This window comes from Meleagris gallopavo, chromosome 27 (assembly GCF_905368555.1).
Source record: "Meleagris gallopavo chromosome 27, MGAL_WU_HG_1.1, whole genome shotgun sequence".
Lineage (NCBI taxonomy): Eukaryota > Metazoa > Chordata > Aves > Galliformes > Phasianidae > Meleagris > Meleagris gallopavo.
Window position 1 is genome coordinate 576447 of NC_139430.1, and position 14991 is coordinate 591437.

General features: G+C 62.1%; 3 protein-coding genes across 9 annotated transcripts; 1 reads left to right on the forward strand and 2 right to left on the reverse strand.

Annotated features, from left to right (window-relative positions):
- Positions 1 to 197: 197 nt before the first annotated feature.
- B4GALT3 (beta-1,4-galactosyltransferase 3) lies at positions 198 to 3105 on the reverse strand. Its single transcript, XM_085209683.1, has 3 exons — positions 2708 to 3105; positions 1195 to 1430; positions 198 to 428 (listed from the first exon to the last, which is right to left on the reverse strand). The coding sequence occupies exons 1-3, from the start codon at positions 2958 to 2960 to the stop codon at positions 234 to 236; spliced, it is 684 nt and encodes a 227-aa protein (XP_085065809.1). The 5' UTR covers positions 2961 to 3105; the 3' UTR covers positions 198 to 233.
- A 276-nt stretch (positions 3106 to 3381) lies between these two features.
- On the forward strand, positions 3382 to 6189 carry LOC100547765 (palmitoyltransferase ZDHHC3-like). 6 transcript variants are annotated; one of them, XM_085209679.1, is made up of 8 exons: positions 3382 to 3760; positions 4223 to 4311; positions 4387 to 4478; positions 4573 to 4685; positions 4786 to 4847; positions 4951 to 5038; positions 5110 to 5182; positions 5255 to 5580. In XM_085209679.1, the coding sequence occupies exons 1-8, from the start codon at positions 3624 to 3626 to the stop codon at positions 5432 to 5434; spliced, it is 834 nt and encodes a 277-aa protein (XP_085065805.1). In that variant the 5' UTR covers positions 3382 to 3623; the 3' UTR covers positions 5435 to 5580. The 6 variants fall into 6 exon arrangements, with proteins under 6 accessions (XP_085065805.1, XP_085065807.1, XP_085065808.1 ...); XM_085209682.1 differs by having other exon boundaries at positions 3385 to 3760; positions 4420 to 4478; positions 4786 to 4851; positions 4916 to 5038; XM_085209680.1 differs by having other exon boundaries at positions 3386 to 3760; positions 4420 to 4478.
- ADAMTS4 (ADAM metallopeptidase with thrombospondin type 1 motif 4) lies at positions 6018 to 12927 on the reverse strand. 2 transcript variants are annotated; one of them, XM_085209676.1, is made up of 9 exons: positions 12459 to 12925; positions 11142 to 11465; positions 10119 to 10251; positions 9186 to 9356; positions 8806 to 9092; positions 7659 to 7845; positions 7404 to 7570; positions 7156 to 7331; positions 6018 to 6560 (listed from the first exon to the last, which is right to left on the reverse strand). In XM_085209676.1, exons 1-9 carry the CDS (start codon positions 12585 to 12587, stop codon positions 6158 to 6160), a joined length of 1977 nt encoding a protein of 658 aa, XP_085065802.1. In that variant the 5' UTR covers positions 12588 to 12925; the 3' UTR covers positions 6018 to 6157. The 2 variants fall into 2 exon arrangements, with proteins under 2 accessions (XP_085065802.1, XP_085065801.1); XM_085209675.1 differs by having other exon boundaries at positions 8806 to 9356; positions 12459 to 12927.
- Between the last annotated feature and the right edge of the window lie 2064 nt (positions 12928 to 14991).

Here is a 14991-nt window from a genome sequence, read left to right on the forward strand (position 1 = left end):
GGAAGGGTCCTTAAAGGTCATAAAACAATGGGATCAAAGCACGGTCGGATTGGAAGGGTCCTAAAAGATCACAGAACAATGGGATCACAGCATAGGTGGGTTGGAAGGGATCTTAAAGATCACAGAAGCATTGAATCGTGGAATGGCTGGGTTGAGAGCGACCCTACAGATCAAAGAACCACGGGATCGCAGCACGGTTGGGTTGGAAGGGTCCTGGAAGGTCGCAGAAGGGCTCACCTGTACCCAAATTTATTCATGGCAATGGAGACGTGTTTGGGGTTCCAGGGGTCGCAGGTGTAGAGGTTGTGGTCGTTCTCGGGGATGAGGTCGACGTCGTGCAGGAAGAGGCAATCCCACTCCTCGTCCTTCAGGGCCTCCTTCACCCCCACGTTCAGCAGCTTGGCGCGGTTGAAGGTGCTGTTCCCCGCCTGGGGGGCGAAAAGGAGGGACGTGGGTGACCCTACAACAATATGGGGCAGCCCTACCATAGTGCGGGTGGGGGGGGCCACCCTACAATAAATAGCATGGGGCGACCCCACAATAAATAGCATGGGGCGACCCCGCAATAAATAGCATGGGGCGACCCTACAACAAATAGCAAGGGGCAACCCCACAATAAATAGCATGGGGCGGCCCCACAATAAATAGCATGGGGCGACCCCACAATAAATAGCAAGGGGCGACCCCACAATATCATGGGGCAGCACGGGTGTAACCCTACAATAAATATCATGGGGCGACCCCACAATATCATGGGGCGACCCCACAATATCATGGGGCAGCACGGGTGTAACCCTGCAATAAATATCATGGGGTGACCCCACAATATCATGGGGCGACCCCACAATATCATGGGGCGACCCCACAATAAATATCATGGGGCAGCACGGGCGTAACCCTACAATAAATATCATGGGGTGACCCCACAATATCATAGTGTGACCCCACAATATCATGGGGTGACCCCACAATAAATATCATGGGGCAGCACAGGTGTAACCCTACAATAAATATCATGGGGTGACCCCACAATATCATGGGGCGACCCCACAATATCATGGGGCAGCACGAGCGTAACCCTACGATAGCGCTGAATGGTGACGATGGGCAACCCTATAATAACAGGGGGTAAACGTGACCCTACAACAACACAGAGGGACCCAAGCGGACCCCGGACCCCCAAGCGCCCCCTACCTGGTGCACCACGTAGATGCCGTAGTGCAGCTGCTGGCGCTGCAGGAAGGGGTGCAGGTAGTAGAGGAGGTGGCCCAGGTGAGTCTCGCGGTTGCGGTGCGGGACGATGACGGCGGTGCGGGAACGGGGCTCACAGCTTTGGGGTTGGTAGCGACCGCCTGGCTGCACCGCTGGGTTCTTGGCCTGGATCTGCTCCAGGGTGGGCACACGGCTGAAGGTCACCGTCAGAGGGCCGACTGTGGGGGGAGGGAGGGTGGGGTGGGACCCCGTGGTGACCAGTGGCACCAGTTGGGGCATGGGGGCCTTAATTACCCCATAGCCAGTGGTACCTATGGGGTCCCAACCACCCCATAATCAGTGGCACCAACTGGGCCCTGGGGGTCCCAACCACCCCATAATCAATGGGCACCAACTGGGCCCTGGGGGTCTCAACCACCCCATGATCAGTGGCACCAACTGGGCCCTGGGGGTCTCAACCACCCCATGATCAGTGGCACCCATTGGGTCATGGGGGTCTCAACCACCCCATGATCAATGGCACCAACTGGGCCCTGGGGGTCTCAACCACCCCATAATCAGTGGCACCCATTGGGTCATGGGGGTCTCAACCACCCCATAATCAGTGGCACCCATTGGGTCATGGGGGTCCCAACCACCCCATAATCAGTGGCACCAGTTGGGTCATGGGGGTCTCAACCACCCCATAATCAGTGGCACCAACTGGGCCCTGGGGGTCTCAACCACCCCATAATCAGTGGCACCCATTGGGCCCTGGGGGTCCCAACCACCCCATAATCAATGGCACCAACTGGGCCCTGGGGGTCTCAACCACCCCATAATCAATGGCACCAACTGGGTCATGGGGGTCTCAACCACCCCATAATCAGTGGCACTCATTGGGCCCTGGGGGTCCCAACCACCCCATAATCAGTGGCACCCATTGGGCCCTGGGGGTCCCAATCACCCCATACCCAATGGCACCAACTGGGTCACGTTGATCCCCAATCACCCCGTATGCAATGGCCCCAGTGGGTCACTGGGGTCTCAATCGCCCCATATCCAGTGGTACCAATTGGATCATGTGGGTCCCAGTCACCCCATTCTTAATGCCACCAACTGGGCCACAGGGGTCCCAGTCACCCCATATCCAGTGGTACCAATTGGGTCATAGGGGTCCCACTCACCCCATAACCAACGGCACAAACAGCTCATATCTCCCCCTACCTGACACCCCTATGACCCCACATGTGACCCCACCCCTGACCTCTGACCCCACACGTGACCCCACCCCCACCCGTGACCCCACCCCTGACCTCTGACCCCACACGTGACCCCACCCCCACCCGTGACCCCACCCGTGACCCCACCCTGACCTCTGACCCCACACGTGACCCCACCCCCACACTTGACCCCACCCCCACACGTGACCCCACACGTGACCCAACACGTGACCCCCATCCCCACACGTGACCCCACCCCCTGACCTCTGACCCCACCCCACGCCCCCACTCACGGAGGAGGGGTGACCGCTGTGGGCAGTAGGGCAGCGGCTCGGCCGGGTCCCTCGGGGTTCCTTGTGGCAGCAGCCGGCTGAGGTTGGCGTAAACGTCGTGAGTGCGGGAATAATCCACGGCGGGGGGGGAAGAACGACCGAAAAGAGCCGTGAGGTTCCGGAACCCCCCCAAGGAAAAATAAGCGACGAAAGCGAACTGGCAGCCAATCAGCAAGGCCAGAGAGCACGGCCGCTCCAACAGCCGCCGCAGCATCGCGGGTTGGGGGTGGGGGGGGCACCGGGGCGAGGCCCCCCCGGTGGGTGCAGACGCGGCCCCCCCAGCGGTCAGCGCCGCCCGGCGGCCGCCATCTTGGCTGGGGGGGGAGTATGAGAGGTGTGGCTTAAAGGGGCGGGATTTGATTGGGCGGAGTTTGGATGGAGGCGGGGTGTAGGGGGTGAGTTGGCCTGTAGTAGGCGGAGATTGAAGGGGGAGGGATTTTGATTGGGCGATGCGCAGGGGGGGGCGGGGAAAAGAGGGTGAATTGACTTTTAGTAAGAGGGGCTCGAGGAGGGCGGGATTTGATTGGGCGGTGCTTGGAAAGGGGCGTGGCTTAGTGCGTGTGTTAGCTTGTAGTGGGCGGGGCTTAAAGGGGGGAGGGACAGAGGGGGTAAGAGGGACGGGGGGGGAAATGTGGGAAGAGTGTGGGGTGGAGGAGGACGACAAAACGGGTTAATTGTGGGGAAAGTGCGGGGCCGGCAGGGGTACCGTGTGGGGACCGAATGGAAACCTCCGACCTCCCCGTTACCACAGCAACTGAGCGCCTCAGCTCTACCCCGCCCCCTTCCGGTGACGTAGCGAGGAGCGGGCGCTCTGATTGGTCCGTGTGCCGCTCGCGGGCCGGAAGTGCCGGAGAGGCGGGAGGGGGGGGGGGACGCCATGATGGCGGCAGCTGCGGAGCGGTGCGGCCGGGATCCGTGCGGAGCGCTCTGCCCGCTGCTCGCCTACCTCAGCGTGGGCTACGCCGACTACGCCGTGCTCGCCCACGTCCTGCCGCAGCCCGCGCTGCGAGCCAGGTGCCAAAGGGAGGAGCCGGGGCTGTCTATGGGGCGCCCTACGGGGCGGGCAGAGAGGCTGTGGGGCCTATGGCGGGGTGTGGGGTCTGCGGGGGCACCGGGACCCCTTCGGCTTCGTGGCGGCCTTCGTGGCCCCCCAGCTCGGCCCTGAGGGATCCTCCAGCGGGCTGCGGGGACGCTCTGGGTGCCCCCATGGGGTGCTTGGGGTCCCGTGGGGCCCGTGGGGCGCAGGGTTCTCTCCTAGATCCGTGGGTCGGTGGCTGTGGTGTCCCCCGCGGGGGATCCATGGGGCGCCGCGTCTCTGGGGTCTCAGTGGGGCTCTGGGCACCGTGTCTCTGGGATCCCCGAGGCTGGATGGGGTTCGCAGGTCTTTGGGATCTCCGTGGCTGTGGGGCACTGATTGTGCAGGGTCCCCGCGGGGCTCTGGGTGCTGGGGGTCACCCTGTGCCCCCCGCCCTTCAGCCCGTGGTGCCCCATCCATGCAGTGACGTTCAACCTCCTGGTGCTTCTGCTTTTGGCCTCCCACACCCGCGTTGTCTTTGCCGACCCCGGTGAGTGCCACCCCCCCCCCCCACTTACGTTCATGGGGGTCCCCCACTTGTATTTATATGGGGGTCTCAATAAAGCAAGCATTTGTTCACCCCACCCCCGACCCCCAGGTGTGGTTCCCCTCCCCGGCACCGCCATCGACTTCTCAGACCTGCACCCAACGGAGCGGGTGAGCCCCTGGAGGCTGCTATGAGGTGGTGGGGGGCTGCTGTTATGGGGTGGGGGCCCTACGCTGAGTGCCGCCCCGTTCCTTCCACCCCCAGAACTCGGATGAGTGGACGCTGTGCAGTCGCTGTGAGGCGTATCGCCCTCCCCGTGCCCACCACTGCCGTGTGTGCCACCGCTGCGTGCGCCGCATGGACCATCACTGCCCCTGGTGGGTGTCTGGGCTCCCCCCCCCCTCATTAGGACACCCCCAGACCCCAAAGGATGGGGACAGCAGACACGAAGATGTCATCACCCCCGTTTGTCTGCAGGATAAATAACTGCATCAGGGAACTGAACCAGAAATACTTCATCCAGTTCCTCTTTTACACTGGTAAGTTGTGGGATGGTAAGTTGGGGGATGTGGGGCTCGGCCCCATAGCTAAAGGCTCAGCCCTACAGCTGTGGGTTCCGGCTCACTGCTCGCCCCATACCAGGCCTGACCAGTGCCTATGCAGCGGGGTTGGTGTTGGCTGTGTGGTTGGGACCATCGGGAGGAGATGGCACCGAAAACCGCATCCAGACGTGAGTGTGGGGTCATGTGGGGGACCGGGGGCCACCCCACATCAGCCCTCAGCCCCACTGCTGTCCCACAGCACTCACTGCATCGTGCTGCTGCTGGAGTCCCTCCTCTTTGGCATTTTTGTCACCGTTGTGTTTTATGATCAGGTCGGTGGGGCGCTGTGGGGTGGGTGGGTGGCAGTGGGGCAGGCGGTGACATCTCTGTCCCCAACCCCGTAGGTGGTGTCCATCCTCACGGAGCAACCCCACAAGCGGGGCTCAAAGGAGGCGTGTGGGGGACGAGCGTGGGCAGCAGCACTGCAGGAGGTGTTCGGGGGAGGCTGTGTGCTCAGCTGGCTCTGCCCCTGCAGCACCCCATCCCGCCCCACATACAGCCCCCTGCCCCACGGCGATGTCTGAGCCCCATAGAATGGCTGGGGGGGGGCATTGGTGCCCCAGGGGGTGCTGATGCCCCAAAGTTTGGGTACCCCAGAGAGGTTCTGAGAGTCCAGCTCTGTGTTCAGGGAGTTGTGCCCCAAAAATTGGGCACCCGTTGGGTCCTCAGGGTCTCCAGCTCTGTGTTTGGGGGGTCCAGCCCCAAAGATTGGGCACCCCATAGAGGTCCTGGGGGGTCTCTATGATCAGGAAGTCATGCCCCAAAGTTTGGGTACCTCGTAGAGGTGCTGGGGCATCCATGCGTCCGTGCTCAGGAGGTCTTGCCCACAGATCAGGCACCCCATAGATCGAGGTCCAGGGGGTCCCCAGCTCTGTGTTCAGGGGGTCCTGCCCCCACATCGCAGACACCCCATACGGGTTCAGGGATGGCCCCAATTCATGACGCTGCGTGGCACCAAGGAGAGGATTTCTGGCTCTGGGTGGGGGCACCCAACAAACCCCATTGTACCCAATGTTGGCAGCACCATCATCGTGGAGGGGAGAGGGATCAGCTCAGCCCCCACTGTGCAGAGGGGCAGTCCAGTAACTCCAAAGCAGAGAGCAGAGCTCCATAAATAGCTTTAAATAAACCCCCACCACCCAATAGGTGCACAGAGGGGGACCTTGTGGGGGTACCCCGAGGCCAGCCCAGGGCTGAGACCCCCGGGAGGGGCTGAGGTAGACACAATAAACCCAATAAAGCCACAGCTACGCCCGGCGCTGCCGGAGGATCTCCAAAATCTCTGCTTTCTGTTTCTCCCACGCCGTGGTTGCTGCTTTTCGGGGGATGAAGAAGCTGTATTTCAAACGGGGCGGGCGCTTCTCATCCACCACCAAAGCCTGCAGCACCACAGGCTCCAGCAATGGCCCCCGACACGCCAACACCTCGGGGACGGCCTTGGCACCGTTGTACCGCACCGTCGCACCGCCTGGCAACGTCACCGTGTGCTCTGACGGCACCAGGATGAAGCCACCGTTGAGCAGAGCTTGGCCGGAGGGTTTTCGGAGTGCCAGGTAGACGTTGTCACCGTGGGTGCCGTGCGGTGAGCCCTGGCGGACCAGGAGGTGCGTGGCGCCCGCTGGGATGGTGATCACGTCGTTGTAGCCGTAGCTGTGGGGTGATTGGATGGGTAGGGGGGTTAGAAGAGATGGGGGTGGGGATTGGAGGGACGGGGGAGGGTGGATGTGGGGTCGGAAGGGGCAGCGGAGGGGACAGATGTGTCAGAAGAGGAGGTGGAGGGGATGTTGGGGCAGTGAAGGGGAAGTCGGGGCCAGGAGGAGCGATGGAGGGGTTGGGAGGTGGTGATGAGGGGACAAACGGGGCAGAAGAGGAGATAGAGAGGGTGTTAGGGATGATGGAGGGGAAATTGGGGCCAGGAGGGGCGATGGAGGAGATGGCAGAGCCAGAAGAGGGGACGATGGGCTCAGGGGGGGCAATGGAGGGGACAGTAGGCTTGGAAGAGGAGGTGGAGGAGATGCAAGGGGTGATGGGGGGGAAATTGGGGCCAGGATGGGCGATGGGGAGGGGGACGGCAGAGCCAGAAGAGGGGATGCCGGGGTCGGCGGGGGACAGGAGAAGAGATGAGAGGGTGTAGAGTTAGGAGGGCGCAGGTTGGAAGGAGCAACTGGAGCTTCTGTGGGGTCAGAAGGGGCCGCAGAAAGGACACCCAAACACCCATAGGTGCCCCCACCCCCTGAGTGCTCACCGGGGCGCGGTGAAGGACCCGGACACCTTGGTGCAGCCGGAGCCGTCGCCACCACACTGCATGCATTTGTCAAACTTCTTCTTGGAGCCGATGACGCGGTCGCAGCCGGCGGGGACGCAGCGACCCCTCACGCAAACCCCGCTGCCCTCCGCCGAGCACGGCGTCCCATCCACGACCTGCGGCGCGGCATCGGCACCGCATCAGCACGGCGTGGTGCCACCGGACGGAGGAGACGAGGGGAAACTCACCCGTGGCTGCAGCACGTGGTAAACCCCCAAACTCCGGGATTGGCACGTCAATTTGCAACGGTCCTCCTCGGCGACGCCGCCGTATCGCGGCACCCAATCGCCCACCGCCGGCAGCGCCGGCGAAACGACGCGGTGGTTGTAGGCTGCGCATTGCTCCTCCCGGAATGCTGCAGTGTGTGGGGATGGATGGGGTGCGTTAGCGATGGGAGGTGACCCACGGATCCGCGCTCTGCCCCACGGCTCGGCCCCACTCACCGCTGCGCCCGGGGCATTCCGCGACGTTGCAGGAGCGGAAGCGGAGTCGCTCCCCGCGGCAGAAGCGGCCGCCGTTGCGCGGCGTGGGCCGGGAGCAGAAGCGGTGCGAGGAGCTGACGCCGCCGCCACAGCTACGGGAACAGCTGCTCCATGGAGCCCATGGCCCCCAGGAGCCATCCACGGGGATCTGGGGGGGAAAAACACCGTGAACCCAACTCCAGGACCCATCTGTGGGGAAAACCACTGTGAACCCAGCACCGGGACCCATCTGTGGGGAAAACCAGGCTGTGAACCCAACACCAGGACCCATCTGTGGGGAAAAACACTGTGAACCCAACACCAGGACCCATCTGTAGGGAAAAAACACCATGAACCCAACACCAGGACCCATCTGTGGGGAAAACCACTGTGAACCCAACTCCAGGACCCATCTGTGGGAAAAAACACCATGAACCCAACACCAGGACCCATCTGTGGGGATCTATGGGGAAAACCACACTGTGAATCCAATACCAGGACCCATCTATGGGGATCTGTGGGGAAAACCACACTGTGAACTCAACACCAGGATCCATCTGTGGGGATCTATGGGGAAAACCACACTGTGAACCCAACACCAGGACCCATCTATGGGGATCTGTGGGGAAAACCACACTGTGAACCCAACACCAGGACCCATCTGTGGGGAAAACCACGCTGTCAACCCAACTCCAGGACCCATCTGTAGGAGAAAACACTGAACCAAACACCGGGACCCATCCATGGGATCTATGGGGAAAACCACACTGTGAACCCGACACCAGGACCCATCCATGGGGAAAACCACGCTGTGAACTCAACTCCAGGACCCATCTGTGGGGAAAAAACGCCATGAACCCAACACCAGGACCCATCTATGGGGAAAACAACACTGTGAACCCAACACCAGGACCCATCTGTGGGGAAAAACATTCTGTGAACCCAACACCAGTCCCCATCCATGGGGAAAACCACCGTGAACCCAACGCTGGGATCTAACCATGAGTTCTACAAGGAAAACCACCCCATGAACCCAACACCAGGACCCCTCCACGGCCATCTATGGGTCAAAGCCACACCACCAACCCACCCCCAAGCTCGAAACCCCGCTCGGATCCCCGCCGCTCACCCGGAGCTGTTCCATGGTGGCCATGTCCACGCACTGCCCGCTGACACACACCCGTCCCGGCGCGCACGGCGTGCCGTCAGCCCATGGGAAGTGCTTGGTTTGGCAAACTGCTCTCCCTCCAGCACGGCCGCTGCACCACAGAGCAGCGCAGGAGGGCTGCACGTCCCCGCAGTGCCGTGAATCGGGGCCAAATGCCAGCTGGCACTGCCGATCTGCTGGATACGCCGCGCCGGGCAGCGCCGACGGCAACCGCAGCCATTCGGTGGGTTTATCCAAAAGGCAGCGACCTGCGTGGAGGAGACAGCGCTGAGCCCCGAAGTGGGGAAGGGGCAGAGCTGAGGGGACGTCCCCAAAGCGATGGGGACAACGTGGGGTCGTACCGTGGCCGTTGTCCAGGAAGTCGGTGATGAAGTGGGCGCTGCATGGGGACCACATCTCTCCTGGCGGCACTGAACCCATCACCGGTGCCATCACGCGGCGTGAGGAGCCCGTGGGGCTGTTGAGCTCCAGGCAGCGCTGCGAGTCGTCGTGTGGCATGCTGAGCACGTGGCCTGAGGTGGGGGTGGTGTCAGAAGCGTGGGGGGCACCTGGGGGGGTTCTTTGGGGGGTCCTGTCGGGGGCTGCGAGTGCTGGAGATGGGAGTGCGCCAGGGAGGGTCTGGGGGATGTCTTTGGACTTTGGGGAGCTTTGGGGGCTGCTAAGGGGAGATCTGGGGACACTTCGAGGGTCTTTTTGGAGGACGTCTTGGAGGTGGTTTGGGGGATGTTTTAAGCAAATTTTGGAGAGGTTTGGGGGAGATCTGGGGACCTTTTGAGGGTCTTCTGGGGGATGTTCCATGGGACATTTTGGGGCTGGTTCGGGGGATGCCTCAAGCACATTTTGGGGAGCTTTGAGGTGTGTTTTAGGGACCCTTTGAGGATCTTTGGGGGGGACGTTTGGGGTGGTTTAGGAGATGCTTCGGGGACATTTTGGGGTCATTTTGAGGACAGGGCCATACGTGCTGAAGACGTGACCTGCACCAGGGGGTGAGCATCAGGGGCCCGGGGATGTGTTGGGTTCACATCGGCTGCGTTTTTGGGATATTTTGGGAAGGTTTTAGGGCTCCTTTTGGGGGTTGATTTGGGGAAGAATTTGAGCGTATTCGGGGCATATCTGGGGAACGTTCTGGGGGACAGAGCTGTGCATGCTGAAGACGTGAGCCGTGCCACAACACGAATGTCAGCGCTGTGGGGTCATTTTGGGGGACGTTTAGGGCATCTTGCGGGGGATTTTTGGGAGGCAGGGCCTTGCATTTGTCCCCCTTGGGCGCTCACCCAGCTCATGTGCAACCGTGAACGCCGACTGCAGCCCGTCGTCCTCCACGATGGCACAGCTCCGTTCGGGGTCGCAGGCGGTGCCCACATCAGCCATCCCCAGTGTGTCGCACGTCGCCGCCCCACACAGGTCCTGGGGTGGGAGCAGGGGGTTAAGGGGTGTCTGAGGGCACCCTGACACCCATCGGTGCCCCAAAAACCCAGCGCGCACCCTGAAATCCCGGGGGCACTTCGACACCTTGGTGGTCATCGTGGGGTCACATCCAGCACCCAAGTCATCGGGATGGGTTTGGGGGATCCTACTGCCAACCAGAGGCCAATGGGCACCCAGGGATCCCAGCCAGCACCCAAACTCCCTGAGATGGGTCTTGGAGATCCTGCCAGCACCCAAAATCCCACAGGAACCACAAGAACTCAGCCTGCACCCCAAAATCCCAGGGGGACCCCACACCCAGCTCCTTGGGATGGGGTTTGGGGGGACCCAACCAGCACCCAACTGCCTTGATGTGTATATAAGGGATCCAACCCAGTGCCCGACTCATTGGGATGGGATTTGGGGGCCCCTCCCAGCACCCAACCACCCATGGGCACCCCAAGGACCCAACCACCTCCAAGGGCACCCAATGGGCCCAGCCTGCATCACAGAGGCACATAGGGGTCACTCTACTTTGGTAGGATTTGGTAGACCCCACCAAAACCCACAAATTCATGGCCATCCCAACCCAAAAACCTCGGTGGGAATCCAGGGATCCTACCCAGCACCCAAGTCATTGGGATGGGATTTGAGGGACCCAACCATCACCCAAAAACCTCAGTGGGAATCCAAGGATCCTACCCAGCACCCGACTCATTGGGATGGATTTGAGGGACCCAACCATCACCCAAAAACCTCAGTGGGAATCCAAGGATCCTACCCAGCACCCAACTCATTGGGATGGGATTTGAGGGTCCCAACCATCACCCAAAAACCCATAGCGAACAAAATGTCCCCATCCAGCCCCCACCCATCCCTGTGCCCCCCACCTGCCGGGTGAAGAGGACGGCGACATCGAAATGGAGGGGACTGTCCTCATCGGGGACATTGAGGTCCTTTTGCCACCGGCAGAAGTCACGCAGTGTTTGGGCAGCATTGGAGGTGACAGGCGGCCCCGGGGTGCCGGGTCCCAAAACCAGGAGCCGTGTGACCCTCAGCTGCACCTCAGCACCCAGGCTGCCGTGCCGGAAGGTCCTGGCAGCTGTAGCCAACACCGTCAGGAGGTACGGCTGCAACTCGGTGCCGTGGAACTGCGCCATGGCTGCATCGGCCACCACCAACAGCTCCACGTGGCGCTGCACCGCCGCGAAGCGCTGTGGGGAGACAGGGGTGGCCGTTGGGGTGGTGGCCCCCAATGGCGGTGGCACTGTGACAGCCCGCTGTCACCCGCCTCCGTGCCAATGGCCCCCACCACCACTCCAGTGTCCCCCATCCCCGTGCCAATGTCCCCCATCGCTGCGCTGATGTCCCCCATTGCTGTGCCAGTCTACTTCAGTGTCCCCCACCCCCATGTCAATGCCCCCCACCCCCATGCCAATGTCCCCCATCCCTGTGCCAGCACATTCCAGTGTCCCCCATCGCTGTGCTGATGTCCCCCATTGCTGTGCCAGTTTACTTCAGTGTCACCCACCACCATGCCATGTCACCCCATCGCCACTCATCTCCACCCCACCCCGTGCCAATGTCCCCCATCATGCACTGATGTCCCCCATTGCTGTGCCAGTCTATTTCAGTGTCCCCCACCCCCATGCCAATGTCCCCCCTCCCTGTGCCAACCCATTCCAGTGTCCCCCATCCCCGTGCCAACGTCCCCCATCGCTGTGCTGATCCCCCCGTTGCTGTGCCAGCCCACCCTGGTGCCACCCACCACCATTCCACCTCACACCAACCCCCCTTATCTCCACACCAACCCACTCCAGTGCCCCCCATCGCTGTGCCAACCCAACCCAACCCCACACCAACGTCCCTCGTCCCACTGCCACCCCACAGCAGTGTCCCCCACCCCCGCGTGACCCCAAACCGTTGCCACCCATCACCATTCCACCCCCCACCAACATCCCAATCTCTGTGCCACCCCATCCCATCGCAGTGTCAACATCTCCTATTCCACTGCCGCCCCACAGCAGCGTCCACCACCCCTGGGTGACCCCACAGAGGTGCCCCCTCCCCCGGGTGACCCCACAGCAGCGTCCCCATCCCGGTGCCATCCCATCGAGGTGCCGCCCATCACCACGCCGGCGCATCCCAAAGTGCCCCAGTGCCGTTCCCACTGATGTGCCCCGATATCCCCCCTCACCCCACAGTACCTTCACTCTCTTTGGGGCCGTATCCCCCCCTCGCCGTGGCGGTGCGGTTCCCGTTACGGGACAGTGGGGTTCGGCGGTGACCCCGAGAGCGGCGGTGCCGATCAGCACCGTCAGGAGCGCCCGGCGCATGGCACAAAAATGGGACGCGGCTGGGACGGCGCTCTGCCCTGCACCGCCGCCCTATTAACGGCAACGGGACGAGGGGGAGGGGACATCGAGCTGCCCCCTCCCTCCCTCCTCTCAACCCCCTCCCGGCTCCGAGCTGTTCCGGAACGGCGCATCCCGCTGGGAACGGGGAACCCCCCGAGATGGGAGCGATGCCAGCTGGGGGGGTTGGGACGACCGCCCCTCCCGACCCCTCCGTCCATCCGTCCTCAGCGCATCCACCGCTCCCCATTCCCTCCGGCACATTCTGTCCTTCCCAGCCCTCCGTGTCCCCTCCATCCCCATCCCACGCCCTCCGTCCCACTCTGTCCTCTCCCACCCCTCCTCATCCCCTCCAAATCCCCTTTATCTCACCCAGACCCCTGGAGATCTCCACTGCGATCCCTTTTCCAACCCTTTGTCCCATCCTATCCCCTCTATCCCCATTTCCCCCAACCCCACCCCGTTCCCTCCGTCTCTCCTTGCCACATCCATTACTCCCTGTCCCCTCTGTCCCATTCTGTCCCTCTCATCCCATTGTCCCCTCCTTTCCCTGCCTGTCCGCTCCAACCTCACCCCATCCATCCTTGAACCTTCTGTCCCTCTTTTTCCCATCCCATCCCATCCCATCCCATCCCATCCCATCCCATCCCATCCCCTCCATCCCATCCCCTCCATCCCATCCCATCCCCTCCATCCCATCCCCTCCATCCCATTCCCTCCATCCCATCCCCTCCATCCCCATCCCCATCCCCTTTTGTCCCATCCCATCCCCTCCATCCCATCCCCATCCCCTCCATCCCATCCCATCCCCTCCATCCCATCCCCATCCCCTTTTGTCCCATCCTGTCCCCTCCTCTGCTCCCCATCCCCTCCATCCCATCCCACCTCCTTTTATCCCACCCCATCCCCTCCATCCCACTCCGACCCCCAGGGATCCCCATGGAGATCCCTCTTCTCACCTTCCAACCCCCGCAACCCCTCCAACCCCCCCCTTTCCCTCCCCTCCTTCCCTTTCCATCCCCACTCCAACTCCCCTCCCCGTGTCCCCATTCCCGTCAGGACCCTCCATGATGTGTCACGCCAATGTCACCTCCTGGCCACCATCCCAGCCAGGCAGGACGCACCACATCCTGCTTCCTCCCTTCTGGTAATGCAACGTGGAATCTCACACCCTTCCTCCCCGTCCCCCCCTACCCCTCTCTGGGTACCCCCACCCTCCCCCCGTGCCCCCCTCCCGGCGCCGTCCCCGCCGTCCCCGGGAGAACAACAGAGTGATGGCACAAAGGGACCTGGTGGCACCCGGCGCAGCCACACAAAGGCCCTCTGTGGGCTGCACCCACCGGGCCCCCCCAGCACCCGGAGCCCACGGATGGGATCAGAGCCCCGCATGGGCAGAGAGCGCCGGGAGCCCGGAGACGGGGATCCACCGGATCCGCCATCAGCATCACTGATGTGGGGTCCAACATCAGCCAGGCACAGCCAGCACCGCCTGGATGTCAGCACCCAGCACCTCCGGTACCGGGCAGGTTCTGCCATCCGGCACCACCACCGCTGCCTGGCTTCCACCTCCTGGCACCGCCAGCGTCCCACGTGGGCAGCTTCCAGTCCCAGTATCTCCCAGTCCCAGTATCTCCCAGTCCCAGCATCTCCCAGTCCCAGCACCCCCACTTCCAACATATCCCAATTTCAGTTCCAGTATCTCCCAATCTCCAATCCCAATATTCCCACTTCCATTATCTCCAATTCCAGCACCCCCAGACCCACTGTTCCCAGTCCCATCACCTCCCAGTGTCCCCAGTCCCAGTATCTCCCAGTTCCAGCATATCCCAATTTCAGTATCTTCACCTGCAGCCTCTCCAGTCCCAGTCCCAGTATTCCCAGTTAGTTCTGATATCCTCTAATTCCATCATCTCCCACTTCCAGTATCCTCAGTCTCAGTGTCCCCAATTCCAGCACCCTCATCTCCAGTACCCCAAGTCCCAGTATTCCCAATTCCAGTCCCCTTACCTCCCAGTGTCCCCAGTCCCAGTTTTCCCAGTCCCATCACCTCCCAGCACCCCATTTCCCAGTATTCCCAGTCCCATCACCTCCCAGCACCCCAAGTCCCAGTATCCCCAATTCCAGTCCCATCACCTCCCAGTGTCCCCAGTCCCAGTATTCCCAATTCCAGTCCCATCACCTCCCAGTGTCCCCAGTCCCAGTATCCCCAATTCCAGTCCCATCACCTCCCAGCACCCCCAGTCCCAGTATTCCCAGTCCCATCACCTCCCAGCACCCCCAGTCCCAGTATTCCCAGTCCCAGCATCTCCATTCCCAATATCCTCCAATTCCAGCTCCCCCATTCCCAGTCCCCCATCCCCCCCCCCACATCCCCCCCCCACCACCT

Coding starts and splice junctions, on each gene's coding strand:
- B4GALT3 (XM_085209683.1), bottom strand. CDS start 2,960: ATGCTGCGGCGGCTGTTGGAGCGGCCGTGCTCTCTGGCCTTGCTGATT. Junction 1,431..2,707: donor ACAGCGGTCACCCCTCCTCC/GTGAGTGGGGGC, acceptor CTCCCCCCACAG/TCGGCCCTCTGACGGTGACC. Junction 429..1,194: donor GCATCTACGTGGTGCACCAG/GTAGGGGGCGCT, acceptor TTCGCCCCCCAG/GCGGGGAACAGCACCTTCAA.
- LOC100547765 (XM_085209677.1), top strand. CDS start 3,624: ATGATGGCGGCAGCTGCGGAGCGGTGCGGCCGGGATCCGTGCGGAGCG. Junction 4,312..4,386: donor CGTTGTCTTTGCCGACCCCG/GTGAGTGCCACC, acceptor GTCTCAATAAAG/CAAGCATTTGTTCACCCCAC. Junction 4,686..4,785: donor ATGGACCATCACTGCCCCTG/GTGGGTGTCTGG, acceptor GTTTGTCTGCAG/GATAAATAACTGCATCAGGG.
- ADAMTS4 (XM_085209675.1), bottom strand. CDS start 12,587: ATGCGCCGGGCGCTCCTGACGGTGCTGATCGGCACCGCCGCTCTCGGG. Junction 11,466..12,458: donor CGGCCCCAAAGAGAGTGAAG/GTACTGTGGGGT, acceptor GTCTCCCCACAG/CGCTTCGCGGCGGTGCAGCG. Junction 7,846..8,805: donor CCACCATGGAACAGCTCCGG/GTGAGCGGCGGG, acceptor TTTCCCCCCCAG/ATCCCCGTGGATGGCTCCTG.